Source organism: Scyliorhinus torazame, chromosome 1 (assembly GCF_047496885.1).
Source record: "Scyliorhinus torazame isolate Kashiwa2021f chromosome 1, sScyTor2.1, whole genome shotgun sequence".
NCBI classification, from domain to species: domain Eukaryota; kingdom Metazoa; phylum Chordata; class Chondrichthyes; order Carcharhiniformes; family Scyliorhinidae; genus Scyliorhinus; species Scyliorhinus torazame.
Window position 1 is genome coordinate 328,862,220 of NC_092707.1, and position 19,780 is coordinate 328,881,999.

At 44.7% G+C, this 19,780-nt stretch overlaps 2 protein-coding genes across 3 annotated transcripts in view; one reads left to right on the top strand and one right to left on the bottom strand.

Annotated features, from left to right (window-relative positions):
- Window positions 1–7,469, bottom strand: part of ints7 (integrator complex subunit 7) — a 107,576-nt gene extending 100,107 nt beyond the window's left edge. The window contains exons 1-4 of the mRNA XM_072508625.1: window positions 7,320–7,469; window positions 3,441–3,570; window positions 3,200–3,346; window positions 2,263–2,400 (exon numbers count right to left, since the gene is read on the bottom strand). Of these exons, the coding sequence (XP_072364726.1) occupies window positions 2,263–2,400; window positions 3,200–3,346; window positions 3,441–3,570; window positions 7,320–7,413 (509 nt within the window). The 5' untranslated portion in view covers window positions 7,414–7,469. The remainder of the gene's footprint in view (window positions 1–2,262; window positions 2,401–3,199; window positions 3,347–3,440; window positions 3,571–7,319) is intronic.
- Window positions 7,456–19,780, top strand: part of dtl (denticleless E3 ubiquitin protein ligase homolog (Drosophila)) — a 58,812-nt gene continuing 46,487 nt past the window's right edge. For both annotated transcript variants that reach the window (XM_072508639.1, XM_072508649.1), the window contains exons 1-6: window positions 7,456–7,651; window positions 10,524–10,646; window positions 11,409–11,504; window positions 12,575–12,636; window positions 12,722–12,842; window positions 12,942–13,007. In XM_072508639.1, coding sequence (XP_072364740.1) covers window positions 7,471–7,651; window positions 10,524–10,646; window positions 11,409–11,504; window positions 12,575–12,636; window positions 12,722–12,842; window positions 12,942–13,007 — 649 coding nt within the window. In that variant the 5' untranslated portion in view covers window positions 7,456–7,470. The remainder of the gene's footprint in view (window positions 7,652–10,523; window positions 10,647–11,408; window positions 11,505–12,574; window positions 12,637–12,721; window positions 12,843–12,941; window positions 13,008–19,780) is intronic.

Genomic DNA, 19,780 nt, shown 5'->3' on the forward strand with positions numbered 1-19,780 from the left:
TGGTGCCCATAATTGGGAACAGCACTCCAGCTGGGGTCTAATCCATTTATAAAGGCTCATCACAACTTCTCTCCCTCTGTACTTTATGCCTCCATTGAAAAAGTCAAGAATCCCATGTGCTTTTTTAAAAAAAAGACAGCTTTCTCAACTTGTCCTGCCAACTTCAAAGATTTGTGTACCTGCATCCCCAGAGCTCCGTTCCAACATTCCCTTTAAAACTGTATCATTTAGTTTGTCTCACCGCTCCTCATTCATCTCAGGAGTTCAACTTTATGTCATGCATCTGTCCATTTCACTAGTCTATGTCCTTCTGAAGTCCATTACTAGAATCCTTACAGTGCAGAAGGAGGCTATTCAGCCCAGCGAGTCTGTGCCGGCCCTTTGAAAGTGCACCCTACCTAGACCCAAACGGCTACCATCTCCCTGTAACCCCACCTAATCTCCACATATTTGGATACTCATGGGGCAATTTAGCATAGCCAATCCATCTAACCTACAAACGTTTGGACTGTGGCAGGAAAACGGAGCACCCGGAAGAAATCCACGGAGACACGGGGAAAACGTACAAACTCCACATAGTCACCGAAGGCCGGAATTTAACCCGGTCCCAGCGCTGTGAGGCAGCAGTCCTAACCGCTCTGGCATCATTCCTCCCCCATTGTTTAGCACGGGCTGAATTCTCTGTTTGGGGCACAGGGCAGGTATTAGTAGGATGGGGGACCAGTTCATAGACGGGAAGTTTGCGAACCTTGGGGAGCTGGAGGAGAAATTCGGGCTCCCCACTGGAAATGCTTTCAGATATATGCAGTTAAGGGCATTCGCTAGGTGACAGGGGGTGGAGTTTCCGCTGCTGCCGGCGCGCAGGGTCCAGGACAGGGTGCTTTTGGGGGTGTGGGTTGGAGAGGGTAGGATCTAGGCAACTTATCAGGTGATGCAGGAGGAGGAGGCCTCGGCGGAGGAGTTAAAAGGTAAGTGGGAGAAGGAGCTGGGGGGGGAGATCGACGAGGGTATGTGGGTGGAGGCCCTGGGAAGGGTAAACTCTTCCTCCTCTTGCGTGAGGCTCAGCCTGATACAATTTAAGGCGCTGCACAGGGCGCACATGACCGGGGCAAGGTTTAGCCGGTTCTTTGGGAGTGAGGACAGATGTGCGAGGTGTTTGGGGAGCCCAGCAAACCACACCCACATGTTCTGGGCATGTCCAGCGTTGGAGGAGTTCTGGAGGGGCGTAGCGTGGACAGTGTCAAGGGTAGTGAATTCCAGGGTTAGGCCTAGCTGGGGGCTCGCAGTATTTGGGGTGTCGGACGAGCCGGGAGTGCAGGAGGCGAAAGAGGCCGGTATTCTGGCCTTTGCGTCCCTGGTAGCCCGGCGAAGGATTCTGCTTCAGTGGAAGGATGAGAGACCCCCCAAGCGTGGAATCCTGGATTAACGACATGGCAGGGTTTATTAAATTGGAGAAGGTGAAATGTGCCTTAAGGGGATCTGTGCAAGGGTTCTTCAGGCGGTGGCAGCCGTTCCTAGACTTCCTGGCGGAGCGTTAGGAGATGGTCAGCAGTAGCAGCAATCCAGAGGGGCGGGCAGTCTTAGAAACCTCAAACACAACATCCCACTTCAGTGCTGCAACAGTATCTTTAATCATTACTCTTGCCACCCACCCCCATTTAATTTTTTTCCACCCCTATCTTTCCTGGATACTTTGTAACAAGGAACATTAAGTGTCCATTCCACCCCTTATTTGAATCATGTCCCTGTTTTATCTCTCATGTGGCAATTTGTGCCTAAAGCTCACTTATTCAACCTTGCAACCTACACTCAAACATGTTAGTTTGCCTCACATTTCTCCACATTTGGTTCCTCATATTTCTGAATGACAATTTATTCTAATGATATTTACCTCTTTGGACCTCGTTCCTCTACTCAATGCTTCATCCTGGTGCCCAACCCCATGCCAATTCGTTCACTGATTTTGCAACAGCTAGGATGCCTTGCCTGGCATCAGCAACTTACCAAACTCTTACCACAAACAAAACAACACAGCAAGACATCCTTGATTTGACTGCCACTTCACAGAATCAATTGGCCAATGCCGTCTCTAGTTCCTTGAGGGGCACTGTAGTTACTCACTGCACAGTTTTGTTGACAGTAACCATATTTGAACACATATCTATATGAACGAATGTTCCTGCTTTGCATCCAAAATCAGAATTGAGGCGCAATTGTTCTCAAACTTCCAAATTGTTCTCGGCTTTATAGACTTGTACTTACTTGGATTGTGCAGAAAAATGGGCAGCAGCAAAAATGGCAGCTTCCACTTCGATATTATCATGTGAATCTAGACTTTGTCGAATGCTGTGATGAGCATTTTTTCTGTCAGGAATAATAGAAGCCATACTTCCCAGCATACTGCAAAAAGATACAATCCAGTGACTCTCACTGATTAGGTACATGATGATTGACATACATATAACAGACACACATGAAAAAAACAACAGCAACCTTGTAAATCCACAAAGTAGGAATCTATCATGGGGATTATACCAAGTTACAGATCATAAGAGCATTGCTCTTGAAAGTACAATGTTCATATCATCCCAGAAGCTACATTAGATGGCTTGAAATTCCTCTAGGATATGCCTAACATAAATAACACAAGGGACAATTCTTTATAAATTCTGCTCAGCTGATTTTTCAGAACTCACACCAAAGAAATAACTGTGACTTAACATTCATCAAGTAGATTGCAGATGAAAATGGAGAAAAGATTCTGTTGTACATAGTGGACAGATGACTGAACTAAGTACCAAGCTGTAAGTCAATCGAAGGATCGAGATGATATCAACAGTATGAGCAAATCTTGATGGATTACAATTAAAAAGCAAAATTATATTACCTTGAAAAGACCAGATCTAACAAATTATATATATATATATATGCACCACAATTTTACTCAGTTTCAGGCCAGTTATTACAGTTGATTTCTGGGAAATCCTACGACCAATATAGCAAGCAACTCTTGAAAATACTCAAGGGGTTTAATCAATCATCAGTTGTAGAGGTCAGTGTGGTCACAGCGTAGTTTATTTACCAAATGTTTTGCATAAATTTGATTTACTTATGTTGGCTAAATATCTGCAAAGTCACAACAAATATTAGTGGCTCAAAGGCACAGCTTGTTTTCAGGCTTCACTGGAATTTGGCTTACCGGAGAGTGATGGCTCTGGCCACTGGATCATTGCTGTGGATTACTGAGAAGACTCTCTTCACAAACTCGTCAACATTTAAGATTTTCTCCAAGTGCTTTTCACTCTGCTGAGTCACCTTTAGTACACACAATCTCAAAAAGTTGTTTCTGAAGAAGGGATGCAGTAAAGTTGGTTAAGTTGTATTGTTTTAAAACAATGAGTAATTTTTAGAATAGCCTTTCCTGAGATTACAATGCTTACCCAACTCTGAAGATGTCTGCAAGTTTTAAAAAGGCAGAATTTATAAGAATTGGAAATGGGTACTTTTGGAACAGCCGAGGGAAACGAACAACTGCTTCACACTGCTCACCAAGTTTCCCTGATCTCAGTCCTTGAGAGAAAGGATACAAAACATTATGTTGGTCTCTCAACTCAATCTGTTGGAAAAATCTGCTGACAAACCTGTTGGAATTCTTTGAAGATGTAACCAGTACAGTTGATAAGGGGGAGTCAGTCGATGTGGTATATTTGGACTTTCAGAAGGTGTTTGACAAAGTTCCGTAAAAGAGATTATTATGCAAAATTAAAGCACCTGGGATTGGGGGAAATGATACAAAACTGGTTGGCAGAGAGGAAACAAAGAGTAGGGATTACTGGGTCCTTTTCAAAGTGGCAGTCAGTAACTAGTGGGGTACCACAGGGATCGGTGCTGGGACCCCAGTTATTCACAATATATATTAATGAATTGGATGTGGGAACAAAATGTAACATCTCGAAGTTGGCAGATGATACCGAGTTAGGCGGTCAGGTGAATTGTGATGAAGATGCAGGGATCCTACAGCATGATCTGGACAGGTTGGGCGAGAGGGCAAATCAATGGCAGATGCAGTATAATTGGGATAAGTGTGAGGTTATTCACTTTGGAAGCAAAAACAGGAAGGCAGATTACTACCTGAATGGTTGTAAATTGGGAGAGGGGAGTGTGCAGCGGGACCTGGGTGTCCTTGTGCACCAGTCGCTGAAGGTAAGCATGCAGGTGCAGCAGGCGGTAAAGAAGGTGAATGGTATGTTGGCCTTCATTGCGAGGAGAAGTTTCGAGTATAGAAGCAGGGATGTGTTGCTGCAATTGTACAGGGACTTGGTGAGGCCACACCTGGAGTATTGTGTGTAGTTTTGGTCTCCTTCTCTGAGGAAGGGTGTTCTTGCTCTCAAGGGAGTGTAGCGAAGGTTGACAAGACCGATTCCAGGGATGGCAGGACTGTCATATGAGGAGAGATTGACTAGGCTGGGATTGTTCTCACTGGAGTTCAGAAGAATGAGGGGGGATCTCAGAGACATATAAAATTTTAACGGGACTAGACAGGGTAGAAGCAGGGAAGATGTTACCAATGATGGGTGTGTCCAGAACCAGGGGTCGCAGTCTGAGGATTCAGGGTAAACCATTTCGGACAGAGATAAGGAGACATTTCTTCACACAAAGAGTGGTGAGCCTGTGGAATTCATTACCACAGGAGGTAGTTGATGCTAAAACTTTGAATATATTCAAGAGGCAGCTAGATACAGCACTTGGGGAGAATGGGATCAAAGGCTATGGGGAGAAAGCAGGATTGAGTGGATGATCAGCCATGATCTTGGCGAGTGGCGGAGCAGGATCAAAGGGCCAAAAGGCCTTCTCCTGCTCCTATCTTCTATGTATCTATGCATCTCACTGCAATATGTTTTAAGATATATACATTTAACATACAAGTCAGGTCAGAATCACAATTTTTTTATTTTTGCACTTTTAAATTCTGAATCCTGCTTGTGAGGCAGATAAAACAATACAACTTTCTTTGTAGCAGAATTCTATCTGCAACCAGTTTTGACCTCTACTCATGGCTGCTCATTGAATCATTTCTAAATAAAAGTCAAAACTTGTGGTTTCAATTTATCCCTCTAATATTTTAAAATATAATGTTTTCGCTCACAGTCCAAAAATGTGCAGATTAGGTGGATAGGCCATGCTAAATTGCCCCTTCGTGTCCGAAAGGTGAGGTCGGGCCATGGGGATAGGGTGGAGGGATGGACTTAAGTAGAGTGCTTTTTCCAAGGGCCGGTGCAGATTTGATGGGCCGAATGGCCTCCTTCAGCACTATAAATTCTATGATTAGTTTCAATAAAAATACAGTACTTATTAAACAGCATTTGTGTACATTTCTCAAACGGCTGTTCTGAGGCCAAATGTAGATACCAGGAATGAAATTCTATTGATTAAATGTACACCATGAAATCCCACCCTCAAACAGTTAGTTTCCATTCCCCGATTTGTCTCCCACTGCAGCTCTTGGTTCATTTGTATTAGTGCTGATTTGAACTGGGAAAAGCGAAATGTCAACCACTGTGAAAGTAGGTGGAGAGCAAGGAAGTAAGAGTGGCTCTCCAAGAACATTCAAAATATCACAGGAGATTGGATTTGACACGTTTGTGCTCATATCACAATTTTAATGCATTTTTGCAAGTACTCCACAGCACAATTTCAACATACTTCATTTTGGAATTCTGGGTCACCAATTTCTATTATTAGTGGATCTGTAGTCAATTTAAATGAATATCCCAACTGCATTTGACCATATTAGAAACTTGACAAACTTAAAAAGGTAATCTCCTAGAACAGGTTTGTCAAAATTATCTCTATAGTGGAAAGAGGCTTAGGATTACAAACACCTCATAAAGCTTGAGTATTGCTGAAAAAGATAAATGTTTGTCAAAGCTTTTAGTCTTGCACACATCAGGACAATTCACAATAAAATGCCAGTCAGGGGAGTAGCATATTTATACTGTATGAGATGAGAGTGCTGATTGGTTGGCAAATGGACTCTGATTGATTGAGGCATTGCCATGGAGTACGCACCAATTGATGGCAACTGGGTCACTGCCAAGAATGGTTTGAAATTTAAACCAGGCAGCTCAGCTCCAAGTAATCAAGACATTGACCTGGGGAGTGAACCAGTTAAATGACTGTCATTTTGTTTAGATGAACAAGGCATATTGTGTGTACATGTTCTTTCTGTCACAGGGCGCTGTGTATTAAAATATGTAGCTTCCAGTAGACACAAATGCAAGCCCGACTGACGATCTTAAATTGGTTGTCAGTGTAATTCTTAGCACAATGAGGATTATTTATTGAATCCAAAAGAGAAAATACTGGAAAATCTCAGCAGGTCTGGCAGCAGCTGTAGGGAGAGAAAAGAGCTCACGTTTCGAGTCCAGATGACCCTTTGTCAAAGCTAAAGAGCATAGAAAGTGGGAGATATTTATACTGTGGGGTGAGGGAATGAAAGGTGCGTCATAGCCACAGAAACCAATGGGAAAGAATGTGAATAGCCACAGAAACCAAGTGAAAAGACTGCTAATGGCAGCCCCCAGAGCGAATAAGTGTGAAAGGCCAAACAGCAGAGAAACTAAAATCAGAGGGTAAGCTGTGACAGATGTAGGGGGAAGCAAAGGGAGAAAACGTAAGTAGAGTGGGGGGGGGGGGGGGGATATGTATATATATATATAAAGAAAGACAGGAAAAAAAATAAAAGATAAAATACAGTTAAAATGAAATGGAATGGAAACAGAGGGGTTGAGGTGGAGTAGAGCTAATCATCTGAAGTTGTTGAATTCGATGAGACCGGAAAGCTAAAATCACAGAGGGTAAACTGTGACAGATGGGGGGGGGGGGGGGTGGAGGGAGAGAAAAGATATTTATTGAATGTTGTCCAATTGGGGAATCATATCTAATGATGGACTCTGTGTTTTGAGTTTTGCAGGGACGGGCTGGTAGGTATGGCTATAAATTTCCTATTTTCTTAAGAGACAGAATCAATGAGCATTCGTCAATGTAGCCGCCGTGTTGAAATAACACTCTTACGGATGGAAGAGTTTAAATCTGATTGTGCAGATCGCCACCATCAAGAGATAAGGTTGGGAGAAGTGCGGCTGAGGGAATTATAAAAAAAAGAAAAGGGTTGCTCCTGTCCAGAGATGTCTCCATGAACCCAGGTGGATGTTTTTGTTTAAATCCAGCTCTGCGCCCCATTGGAATCAGCCGAGTTTGTTAAATCCAAGCGGGTGAGGCGACAGCGGCTGCAGTTCCCGCTCCCCCGGCTCCGGTACCTTTATCCAGCTCCATCAGGGCAGAATTCGCGTCCATCTCCTGCTCTCCATAACCGCCTTCCGACAGGAAGGGTCTGGCTGCCGCCAGCGCCATGACTGCAACCGCCTAGGCCTCAACCCGCCTCCTCCCAGTAATGCCTCGGGAGCGGAAATGACGGCGCGGCTGCCAGGGAGTGACGCGCACTTCCACCCTGCGAACCAATCAGCGCGAGTGACGTCTATTTGGCGGGAGGTTGAGTTGTGGGGAGAGCGCGGGAGTATTGTACAGATCCTGATTCTCAAGATGCTGTTCCGAACTGTCCTCAATAGCAGAATTCGCAGTAAAAGGCTGGGTGAGAGACTGCTCCTTTTTCTTTTTATGGTTTTTTTTTCAACAGCATGTCTCTAAGGTTTTCTGTAACAGTATTTGCTTGCATTTTGTTCATGAGAATATATCTGTATTCTGCCGGACCATCTGCTGTTAGTTGAAGAGAAATTCATCTCACTTTTCATGTTTTTCGTTTATTAATTTTAAAAGTAAAATTCCCTGAAGGTCAATTGTCTGAAGTGCTTGCTTGATACAGGTAATGCTCAGGGCGGCTATCTAATTATGTTGAAGTATACAGGTTCGAGATACCGACAACATTACATTTACCGAGTTGATCTCAATTGGTACCGGCTTTAGAGTAGAGGAAGAAACGTTATTTTCTGGCAACCCCTACTGAATCCGTTCCTACGTGTCTCATTTAAATTGGTGATGTTGATAAGGAGTTGCGTATAATATAACCAGGTTTGAGCTATTTACGATGGGTATTTTTGAATGAGTTTAATCAAGGTGTTTTTTAAACGGGAATAGCATACATTTTAGATTTTCCTGGCGTTAAATATTTTTCAAGGTACCAAAAGGGAAATACTTTTTTTAAAAAATAATCTAACTGCCATCAAGTCCTGTTAATCAACCGCCCCCCCCCCCCAATGTGTTTGCTGATATGTACTGGGCTTCTGGCTAAGATGTTAAAATGTGCATCCCTGTCTTCAAAATGCTCCATTACCTTGCCCCTCACTACCTGGGTAGTCTCCAGCCCCACACCCCTTTGAGATATCTGCACTGTAATTCTGGTCTTTTGAGCTTCCCTGGTATTAATTACTGGCTATGTGTACAGCCGCCTCGGCCTTTAAATTTCCTCCCTAAACACCTCCGCCTGTCTTTATTCATTTAAGACACTGATTTAAAACTCACTTTGACCACGCTTTTGTTCATCATCCCGTATCTCCATATCTACCTTGGTGTCATAGTTTGTTTTATAATGCTACTTTTTAAAAAAATTACAATAAAGCTACTATTTAAATACAAGGTGTTGAATCTATTTGTGAAGAGGCTAGAGAAACTTTAGACCAAAGATAATTAAGTGGTGAATTAATAGAAATGTCTTGATGGGGACAACCCGTTTCTACTGGTAGTTAGAATGAATATTTTTACACTGACATATAACAATTTGGAATAGATACATAGAATTTACAGCCCATCAAGTCTGCACCGGCCCTTGGAAACAGCACCTCACTTAAGCCACTACCTCCACCATATCCCAGTCACCCCACCTAAGCTAAGGGCAATTTAGCATGTCTAATCCACCTAACCTGCACATCTTTGGACTGTGGGAAGAAACCGGAGCACCCGGAGGAAACCCTGCAGACACGGGGAGAACGTGAATACTTCGCACAGACAGTGACCCAAGCCGGGAATCGAACCTGGGACCCTGGAGCTGTGAAGTAACTGTGCTAACCACTGTGCTACCATGCCTCCCATACCTGGAAGGCTGGTTGAAACAGATTCTGTAGAAAATTTCAAAACTGAATTGGATATGTACTTGGACAAGGGAAAGCCTGTGGCTCTGTCAGGCAGTGTAGAGGATTGCGAATTGGATAGCTCTTGCAAAGGGATGCAATGGGCCAAATGGCCTCTGCTGTACGATTCTGTGTCCGGCGTTAAATATACATTTCATGGGTATTTTATCAAATTATGTTTCATGCTATGATCTTGCAGCATATCAGTAAGGGTTAGACTAGATGGAAAAGGAAGTTAGTCTCCGTTTGGACATTTTTGTATGTTCCCACAATGATTTGTGTTGCTATTTGAGCTTTGCCTTTCAGCTGACGATTTCTATCCAACAATGGTTAGATAGTGCTCGGGGTGGCAGTGGTTAGTACTGCTGCCTCACAGCGCAGGAGACCCAGGTTCAATTCTGATCTTGGGTGACTGTGCAAACTCCAGAGACATTCTCCATGTGTCTGCATGGGTTTCCTCCCACAGTTCAAATATGTGCAGGTTAGGTGGATTGACCATGCTAAATTGTCACTTACTGTCCAAAGATGTGTAGGTTGGGTGGGGTTACGGATAGGGTGCAGGAATGGGCCTAGTTGGGTTCTCATTCAGAGGGTCGGTGCAGACCGGATGGGCCAAATGGCCTCCAGCGCTGTAGGAATTCTATGATTCTAGTGCAGAATGAAGCTGGAAGAAAAATTCTACTTGAGGTGCCATATGGTGCATAGGTCCACTATCCAGCTGTTCTTGTGCGACACACATTTAGAACTGCTTCCCACAGGCAATATATGTCCTCCTGATTTGAACTGGGACTGAGCTACACCAATCAAAGATTCCAACATGATCTCGGCTCAGCAGAGATTTACCTAAGCGATTGATCCTTTCCTGAGGAGAAACGTAACACGAGTTGCTTTTCCCGACTTCAAAGTTGAAAAGTATGGATGTTGGATGAGAACGAAATTGAGATCACCTGAGATACCTTTCAGATTGTGTATGGTTAATGACCACTTAAATGTGGGACCGAAAGATGGGCGGCTAGTCTTTGATGGTAGGGAGGGGGCAATAAAGCCGAAGAAAAATTCAACTCAATTAACGTAGTTGAGAATTTCTCTTCAGCTTTCCTTTTGGATACTGATTTGTTTGTGCTTCATTTCTGTACAGACTGTTGTAAATGTGCATATGTGGAATAGCTGATGGATAGGAATTAAGAGCAGGAGTAGGTCATTTGGCCCCTGGAGACCGCTCTGCCATTTGGTAAGAACATGGCTGATCGGGCTAGCCTGATTTTAAAAAAAAATAAAAAAAATTGATACAAAATGTAAAAGTTTTATTGAAGTTGTGTGAGTATTTATTTATTGTTTGCTGCTCCATCAGTTTCAGTATAATTTTAACTTTCCCATCAGAACCACACCGTTACCCCTTAGAGACCCTGCTGCAATATTACCAATGTAATCGACGGGATGAACACACTTCGTATGGTGACCTCGGGATACCGGTTCCTCCTTTTGTCTGCTTGTGGTCTACAGGTAAATTGACCTATCCAGGGCTTGCAATGAAAATGGAACTTTATACACACTCGTTGCATCTCACTAATTTTCTTTAACTGAGATATCCAAAATAACCACCGAGTATCTCTGAAATGTTATTCAGTATATTGATGGGAATAAAGAGGCAAAGTTAACTACATAATCTGATTCAACATGCTTTCGCAATTCAAGTATATGTCTTCCTTCAGTTATGTTGAGGAACAACGGTGTGAACCAATTGGTCATTGAAAATATGGTAAGCAATAACATTGTTGCCTCATGGCGCCGAGGACCCAGGTTTGATCCTGGCCCCGGGTCACTGTCTGTGTGGAGTTTGCACATTCTCCCCGTGTCTGCGTGAATCACACCCCCACAAACCCAAAAAGATGTGCAGGGTAGGTGAATTGGTCAGGCTAAATTGCCCCTTAATTGGGGGGGAAAAAGAATTGGGTACTCTAAAATAAAATTAAAAACGTGGTGAGCTGTTTGAGTTTTAGTGCTACCCAACAGCTATTAATCAACGGTGCGATTTATTTAACTTGCATACTTCAGTTGAGAAATGTTATTGATGGCATTAGAGTTGTCATCTGCCCATCAAACTAGAAGAGCTTCCATAAAATTGTACAGAGAGAATCGTGCTGAAAGGGCCTTTTAATCCAAATACATGTCAATACAAAATTGGGATCCCTTCCTAGTCTTCATTTGTGTAACTTAGTATTGCTAACTAAATATTGTGAATGTTTTAACATGATTGCTTTACAGCAGATCAGTTGAGTCAAGTGCTTGGAGTAGCGAATGAAGAAGGCATAGTCAGGCTGTATGATGCAGAACAACACAAGGCGGACCCAACTTTTCGAGGTGTGTGAAGATTTTGCTTGTCCAACTTAAGATATTGTGCATCCAGCTCTAAGAATTTAATGGGGAACTTACCCGGCACGCCTACTGGCAAACCGAAGACCCGGACATTTTCGCTCATTTTCGCTCCGGCCTTGATTCTCCAGATCCTCCAGGATTTCTGACATGCCAAATAGCTCGTTTTTCAAAGATTGCAAACGGGCCTCAACCGAGGAAATTACATTTTTGATGGTTAGGATTCTCTCCTCGTTCCATCAAGCTTCTTACTAATATTCTGCAGTTCAACCTAATGAGCATTGATATTCTGTGCCATTAAGGCTTCAATAATAGCAGTTGTCAGCTGTAATGCTTTCAGGAGTGCCAGATCGAGAGCCTTCTGACTGCTCCCTTTTGTCGACCATTTTATTTCTCTGCATTTTGTCACTACCCCTTTGCCAGAATCTTCCAGGGACAGATGATTGAGCAATCATTCCCACAGTATGGGCTGTGTAAGCCCGGTAAATGGGATTAATGGATGGGTTGTGCCAGAACCCATGGGAAGGCTGCTTAAATTACATGATTTACAACCCCCCCCCCAACCCCCTTTGATAATTTAACCTTTAACTTAAAGACAAAGCAACTCGTAACCTAATTTCACGTAGGGTGTCTTTGTGTGAAGTATGGTGATCCCAAGGTCTGTTTATGGTAATGATACAAGTTTGCTTTAATGATTTGATTTCAGCTTTTTACTAAATATTGTGCAATATTAAACACATTGTCTATAACCGCTAAAAGTAGCAAACAGTGGGAATCGCCCTTCCCAACCAACAATTTATGGTACTGTTCTTGATCATTCTAACATTGATTTCACCCGTGACAGGACTGTTGACTCTCTACCATAATGATGTGAAACACACAATGTTGTATGGAGACTTAATCTAATTTTGGACGGGCAAAAGTGCTGAATTTTTTACGGCTTAAATTGACAGTATATTTGCACATAGTTCTTTTGCACATAGATCCCAATGACAACTTTGTCTCTGTTTTCTAATCTGATTTCTACTCCCTAAATTAGATTTTTAAAATCTTTTCAGCATGGCTGGCACACAGTAATGCAGTGTTTGACCTTGCTTGGGTTCCTGGAGAGCCAAAATTAGTAAGTACATTTTCCTTGTACATTGCTTCAACAGAGATGGGTGTGTTGATAGTGTTGCTGAACATTTGTGCTGTGTGTTCTGAAGGTTACAGCTTCAGGAGATCAGACCGCAAAACTCTGGGATGTGTATGCGAGTGAACTCCTCGGCACATTTAAAGGGCATCAGTGCAGCCTCAAGTCTGTGGCATTTGGAAAGCAAGAAAAAGGTACTGCTTAGAATTGTTTTGATTTGTAGAGTTGTAGTTAGGGAGGAATAATCGGTTTTCATTTCATCCGCTTATCCAATTATTTTTTTTTCTTTAAAGCTGTATTTTGCACTGGTGGAAGAGATGGCAACATAATAGTCTGGGACACTCGCTGCAGTAAGAAAGGTAAGTGCTGCCTAAAGCTAGTTACGTGAACGCAATTTGTTGAAGTGTCAATAGTGTTTTGGAGTCATGGTGACTAACATTTTTTAAACTTCATCGCCTTTCAATCTTGAGCCTCTCTGCCCAATAAAACATGTTGCATTGCATCGTTCCCTGAACCCCTGCCATTGAAAGTATGTAGTAAGCCCCTGAGAGATGCACAAGAAATTCCTCACTACCACTGTTGCTCTTATTGGCCTAAGTTTTATTAGCTCTAATTCTGTCACCTTTGCTCACGAGTCGCCAGGTATCTTTCTGATACCGCCACGTGGTTCAAGTCCAAGTAATGATTAATAATGCAGCACACCGCTTAGTAAAAGTTAAATCAACGATCATTTATTAAATACAGCAATAAATACTTATACAATAATCCTACTTCTAGACTACTACCTACCACAAAAGGCCAATACTTAACTTTGGTGATGGCCCACCAGGTCAGGGAAACGAATGGTCTATCGAATTGGGTCTGGCCTGCGGGATTCAAAAAGGCTGGTACGGGTCGATAATCTGGAGCACCTATCTGGTAGCGATCGCTGGAGTAAGACTTACTTGTTTCTTCGTCGAAGGGTCTCTAAGGTTGCGAGCAGGAAGATAAGGGTCGATCTGAACTTGGCGCCTATTTTTATAGTTCCCAGGGGCTTCCCGCCTCTCGGGGCGGACCTTGACCCTGGTTCCAAGTGATTGGATTTGGTCCCAATTTTTGGGTGATGCCAAATATCGTGAGGACGTTCTGCATGACCCGTCCCGTAAAGTGAGAACCTTGGTCCGATTCAATACTGCGGGGGAGTCCCCATCTTGTAAAGATGTGGTGGGTTAGGATCTTGGCTGTGGTTTTAGCGGTGTTGGTGCGGGCTGGAAATGCTTCCACCCACTTTGTAAAAGTGTCAATGACCACCAGAACACATTTATAGCCATTCCTGCAAGGGGGCAATGGACCTATAAAATCAATCTGGAGGTTAGTCCAGGGGCCGTTAACGGGTTGGGTGTGGCTGAGTTGGGCCTTTTTGGCATATCTGTCGGGGTTGTTCTGCGCACAGATAAGGCAATTCTCAATGTAATGGCTTACATGGAATAAACAAATTAACTGGTTCCTATCCTGCTCAGGAACTAGATAAAGGGTGTCCTTTAACACCACACCGTCATGTGTGGTTAGTGTATTTCTGAACCTCTCGTAGGAGACTGGAAACCTCCCTTTCACGATCTCAGTGAGAGCGCTATCCTGCTTCTGGGCCTCTACTAGATCCTCGATCCTAGTCTGCGTGACCTGAACTACACTCACTGGCGCGCTTTCGGGGGGTTTCCAAAAGTACCCATGCCTGGATCCTGCCTTAGCCAGTGCGTCGGCTTTTACATTTCCGGACTTTTATGATGCCAAAAGTCCTGTTCTGGGCTTTTTGTAAAATATGGCGGAGTAATGGGGCTGAGGGGAGGGGTTTCACGTCCGCGGAAACAAATCCTCTTGTTTCCCACAGGGGCAGAAATTCTGTAAGGCTGTTGCAGACATCGAGGCTGTCTGAGTATATGTCTGCTGGGCTGGGGAAGGAATCTGGGTGCTCTACTATGTACGCGATGGCCGCAAGCTCTGCTGCCTGCGCGCCTAAGTGTCCGGGGAGTTTTAATGCTATCTCCTCGAGGGTGTGTCTCTGTGCGTCCTCAACATAAATCCCGCAACCTGTTATGCGTTGCCCATCTAAGACTGTGGAAGATCCATCCACACAAATCCTAATGGGTTCACACGTGTCCAGGTGAGGGGGGCTCTGAGATGGATTTGCTATTTTTCTGGGGGGTGTTTTAGCTATAAAGGGGCCTGTATTATGGTGTGGAGAGATGATTTCACATTCATGGGGGGTTCTGGGGTACTGCAAATTGTCCGCTAAGTATGTGTGAGTCTTTGTCCGTTTTACTGTGATGTCCCCTCCTTGCAAGAGAAGGGTCCACCTAGCTGCGCGTATTTGGCTGACGGTACCGTCCTTAAGTTGTCCGTCCAGTAAAAGTTGGGTGTGGGTGTGTTCGGTCAAAATGGTGATGGGGTTCAGTCTGGTAATGTAGGAAAAGTACTGGACTGCCCAGAAAACTGCGAGCAGGTGCCTCTCACAGGCTGAAAATCCCTGCTCCACAGCATCTAAAATTCGGGAGGCATAAGCCACGGGTCTTAACTGGTCGTGCCGTTCCTGCAGGAGCATGGCTGACAGGGTGCGGTCTGTGGTCACTACCTCTATGGCGTAAGGGGAAAGCGGGTCTGGAACTTGCAGTGCGGGGGCGGCTATGAGCGCCTGTTTTAATGATTCCACAGCATCCGTATGCTGCGGAAGCCACTCCCAGGAGGCTCCCTTCTTTCGCCTTGCAGGTGAAACCGTCAATGAAACGACCGGAGGGCTGAAACGTTCTGGGGAAGGGGCAATTTAGCGATCAAGTCAATTCTTTTATGCTCGATCTCGCGTTTGCCGTGTGTGATAATTGTACCCAAATATACCACTTTTTCTTCCAATATCTGGGCCTTTTTTAGGATGACTTTACAGCCAATGGAATGTAATTATTCCAGGAGTTCGGACAGAAGCTCAATGTGCTCTTCCTTTGTGCCTGTCTGCAGTAGTAGATCATCTACATACTGTACTAGACATTCGGGGCGAGAAAATGTTGCTAGTCCATTTGCCAGCTGTCGGTGGAAAATGGAGGGGGAGTTGTGGAAGCCTTGTGGCAGGCAATGTCCACGTGTACTGCTGCGTTCTAAAAGTGAAGGCAAATTTATACTGGCACGCCTTTGCCAATGGAATGGACCAGAATCCATTACTGACGTCCAAAACCGTGAAATATTTGGGATCTAGGGTCAGGTCCTGTTACTTGTACGGAGCCAGTCATCCGTCCACAGTCGTGCTTGTGGGTCGCGAATGATGCCCTGTTCTTTTGCAGGACTGCCCTAACCTGCCTGTCCGTGCTAAGCGTGGTGGGGTTGAACCAAAACTCGCCTACTGCGCTAATTTTGTTCATGTAGTCCCCTATGTTGAGCGTTGCGGGGGCTCTAGCGGATTTTGCCATCTTCCAGACACACTGGTTGACTGGATCGAAGGATAGGTGGTGGGAATTCATAAAATCAATCCCCAGGATGTGTTCTGCTGTGTGGGGCAGGTCGACTAAAACTACGGGGTGTTTCGTGGTAATGTTTCCTATCTGGATGGGTACAGGGGCCGTGATGTGTCCCTGCTGTGAGTGGCCTGTAAAGCCGCTGAGGGTGATAGTGGCTGCAGTGGGCCACGTGTCTTTTTGAAATAAGGTGGAGGAATTTATGGTGGTGCGGGACCCTCCTGTGTCCCAAAGAAACTCGATATGCTGTCCCCTAATTTTCGCTGCGACTACGGGTCATCCTGACCTATCCCAAAGGGTATCGCAGACCCAACTGGGGGAGCCCGTACACCGTCAGTCTGTTTCGGTCAAGTCCGTCTGATCCGAATGGGCGCTAATGCTGTGGATGGGCTCTGCCTGTTTCTTAATCAGAGTGCCTGTCTGTTGGGCTCTCTGTGGCTTTTTGGGGCCATTGCACTCTTTTGCAAAATGTCCCAACTGTCTGCAGTTGTAACATTCGTGTGACTTGGGTGGGGGGCTGTTCTTTCCCTCATTTACCCAGGCGGAGTTGTGAGGTGTGGCTTTTACTGCCCGCATGTCTGCGGCGGCTTGCTTTTCCTCGGTGGTTTTAGCGGCGGGTCGATTGTGAACAGACTGCTCCCAAACGCGGGACAATCTTTTAACCACCCACTTCTCGTTATGAGCCTCCTCCGAGGGATCATAACTATTACAGGCATTCTGTCCTGCCTCTGTGGCATGGGAGATAAGGGTGCGGGTCCATTTGGCCATATTGTCTGGGGACAAATGGGCACGGTCTACGTCTCCAAAAACGGCTTCGAAGTGAATCCACAGGTGTCCTGCGAACGCTGTGGGGTGCTCAGACATCTTCTGCCTACACTTATTTAGGCCATCTACGGGGTCACCCCGGTTATACCCGATCGCATCCAGGACCGCGGTATGCATTTCTGCAAGGGTGCCTCCTCCTACGTTCTGTGGGTCGGGAAGGGCTGTTGCTACCAATGGATCCAAACTTAGAACCATGAGCTTTACATGCTCTCTCTCATCCAGGCAGTACATGGTCGCCTGATGTTTGACGGTGGCAAAGAAATGGCGTGGGTCTGAAGCGGGGAGGAACGGTGTGATTTTTGCACACGCGTCCCGTAATTGGATCACTGTCGGGGGGGTGGAATATAGGAATTCCGCCTCGTCTGATGTGGCGGTGCGGTGGGTTGTTACAGGGTTCATGGGAGCCTGAACTACCTGCTGTGTGGGAGGTGCTTTTCTCCTTTGGGGCTTTCCCTGCACACATGTTCCCTGAACATATCTCTGCGCTGTTTCCTGTAATTCTTCCCACTGCTTCCTGATACTTTGAAACTAAGATTGAAATTTGACAATATGCGCATTTACTAAGACTGGTTCAGCACAGAGCTAAATCGCTGGCTTTGAAAGCAGACCTAGGCAGGCCAGCAGCACGGTTCAATTCCCGTACCAGCCTCCCCGAACAGGCGCCGGAATGTGGCGACTCGGGGCTTTTCACAGTAACTTCATTTGAAGCCTACTTGTGACAATAAGCGATTTCCATTTTTTCATTTCATTCATTGATTGCTCATTGTTAGCTTCTGATTGGCTAGTAGGCTCTTCAGAGGCATCCACAATCGAAGCTTTTCTAGTACCTTCCAATGCGGACATGGGATGTGGGAAGAAATGGAAATTGTCTTGAAAGTAGAATGGTGGGATTAAATAGAGAGCAGTTTCTGCCACAATTACCGTTGACTTGATTCAATTTCTTCTGGCCATCCAATTATAAGTATGTATTTTAAAGGTAATCTTTTCACCCAGGTACTGTAAATAATTATCTGAATGGTAATCATTAATTACCTCTTGGTTACCCTTGTGCCGGCCGTAAAGGTTTGTAAAAATTAAAAATGAGTTCAAATGGTCTGTATCCAGTCTACACTGACTGACACCAAAAGATTCTAATTCAAGCGCAAAACTGCCATCAAAAGCCAGGTAGATCTGGCTGGTAGCACAAACAGAAACCAGTTCCTGATTCATTATAAAGGTGTGCTTTTTTTTTAAGTTGAAAAGAGCAGAAGGAGCTTTCGCCTGCAGCTGATTTTGCTATTGGCAGCTTAGAAACGCTTGGTGATGACCACTAGCTGTGATCATTTTGTTCTTTGAATTGATGTTTTATCTTATAAAATTCACATAGCACGGTATGTTGCACGGTAGCACAAGTGGATAGCACTGTGGCTTCACAGCGCCAGGGTCCCAGGTTCGATTCCTCACTGGGTCACTGACTGTGTGGAGTCTGCATGTTCTCCCCGTGTATGCGTGGGTTTCCTCCGGGTGCTCCGGTTTCCTCCCGCAGTCCAAAGACATGCAGGTTAGGTGGATTGGCCATGCTAAATTGCCCTTAGTGACCAAAAAGGTTAAATGGGGTTATTGGGTTACGGGGATAGGGTGGAAGTGAGGGCTGAAGTGGGTCGGTGCAGACTCGATGGGCCGAATGGCCTCCTTCTGCACTGTATGTTCTTTGAAGAAAAATGGAATGAAATCACTCCGTTTACATCCGAGTATTGCAACTTACTCCATCTGGACAATGCGTAACTTAATGCACTGTGCAATACTTGTGGATTATTGTTTTCAGGTTCATATAAGAACATAAGAACGAGGAGCAGGAGTAGGCCATCTGGCCCCTTGAGCCTGTTCTGCCATTCAATGAGATCATGGCTGATCTTTTGTGGACTCAGCTCCACTTTCCGGCCCGAACACGATAACCCTTAATCCCTTTATTCTTCAAAAAACTATCTATCTTTATCTTCAAAACATTTAATGAAGGAGCCTCAACTGCTTCACTGGGCAAGGAATTCCATAGATTCACAGCCCTTTGGGTGAAGAAGTTCCTCCTAAACTCAGTCCTAAATCTACTTCCCCTTATTTTGAGGCTATGCCCCCTAGTTCTGCTTTCACCCGCCAGTGGAAACAACCTGCCCGCATCTATCCTATCTATTCCCTTCATAATTTTATATGTTTCTATAAGATCCCCCCTCATCCTTCTAAATTCCAACGAGTACAGTCCCAGTCTACTCAACCTCTCGTCATAATCTAATCCCCATAACTCGGGATCAACCTAGTGAATCTCCTCTGCACACCCTCCAGTGCCAGTACGTCCTTACTCGAGTAAGGAGACCAAAACTGAACACACTACTCCAGGTGTGGCCTCACTAACACCTTATACAATTGCAGCATAACCTCCCTAATCTTGAACACCATCCCTCTAGCAATGAAGGACAAAATTCCATTTGCCGCCTTAATCACCTGATGCACCTGTAAACCAACTTTTTGCGACTCATGCACGAGCACACCCAGGTCTCTCTGCACAGCAGCAAGTTTTAATATTTCATCATTTAAATAATCCCTTTTGCTGTTATTCCTACAAAATGGATAACCTCACATTTGTCAACATTGTATTCCATCTGCCAGACCCTAGTCCATTCACTTAGCCTATCCAAATCCCTCTGCAGACTTCCAGTATCCTCTGCACTTTTTGCTTTACCGCTCATCTTAGTGTCGTCTGCAAACTTGGACACATTGCTCTTGCTCCCCAACTCCAAATCATCTATATAAATTGTGAACAATGTGGGCCCAACACTGATCCCTGAGGGACACTACTA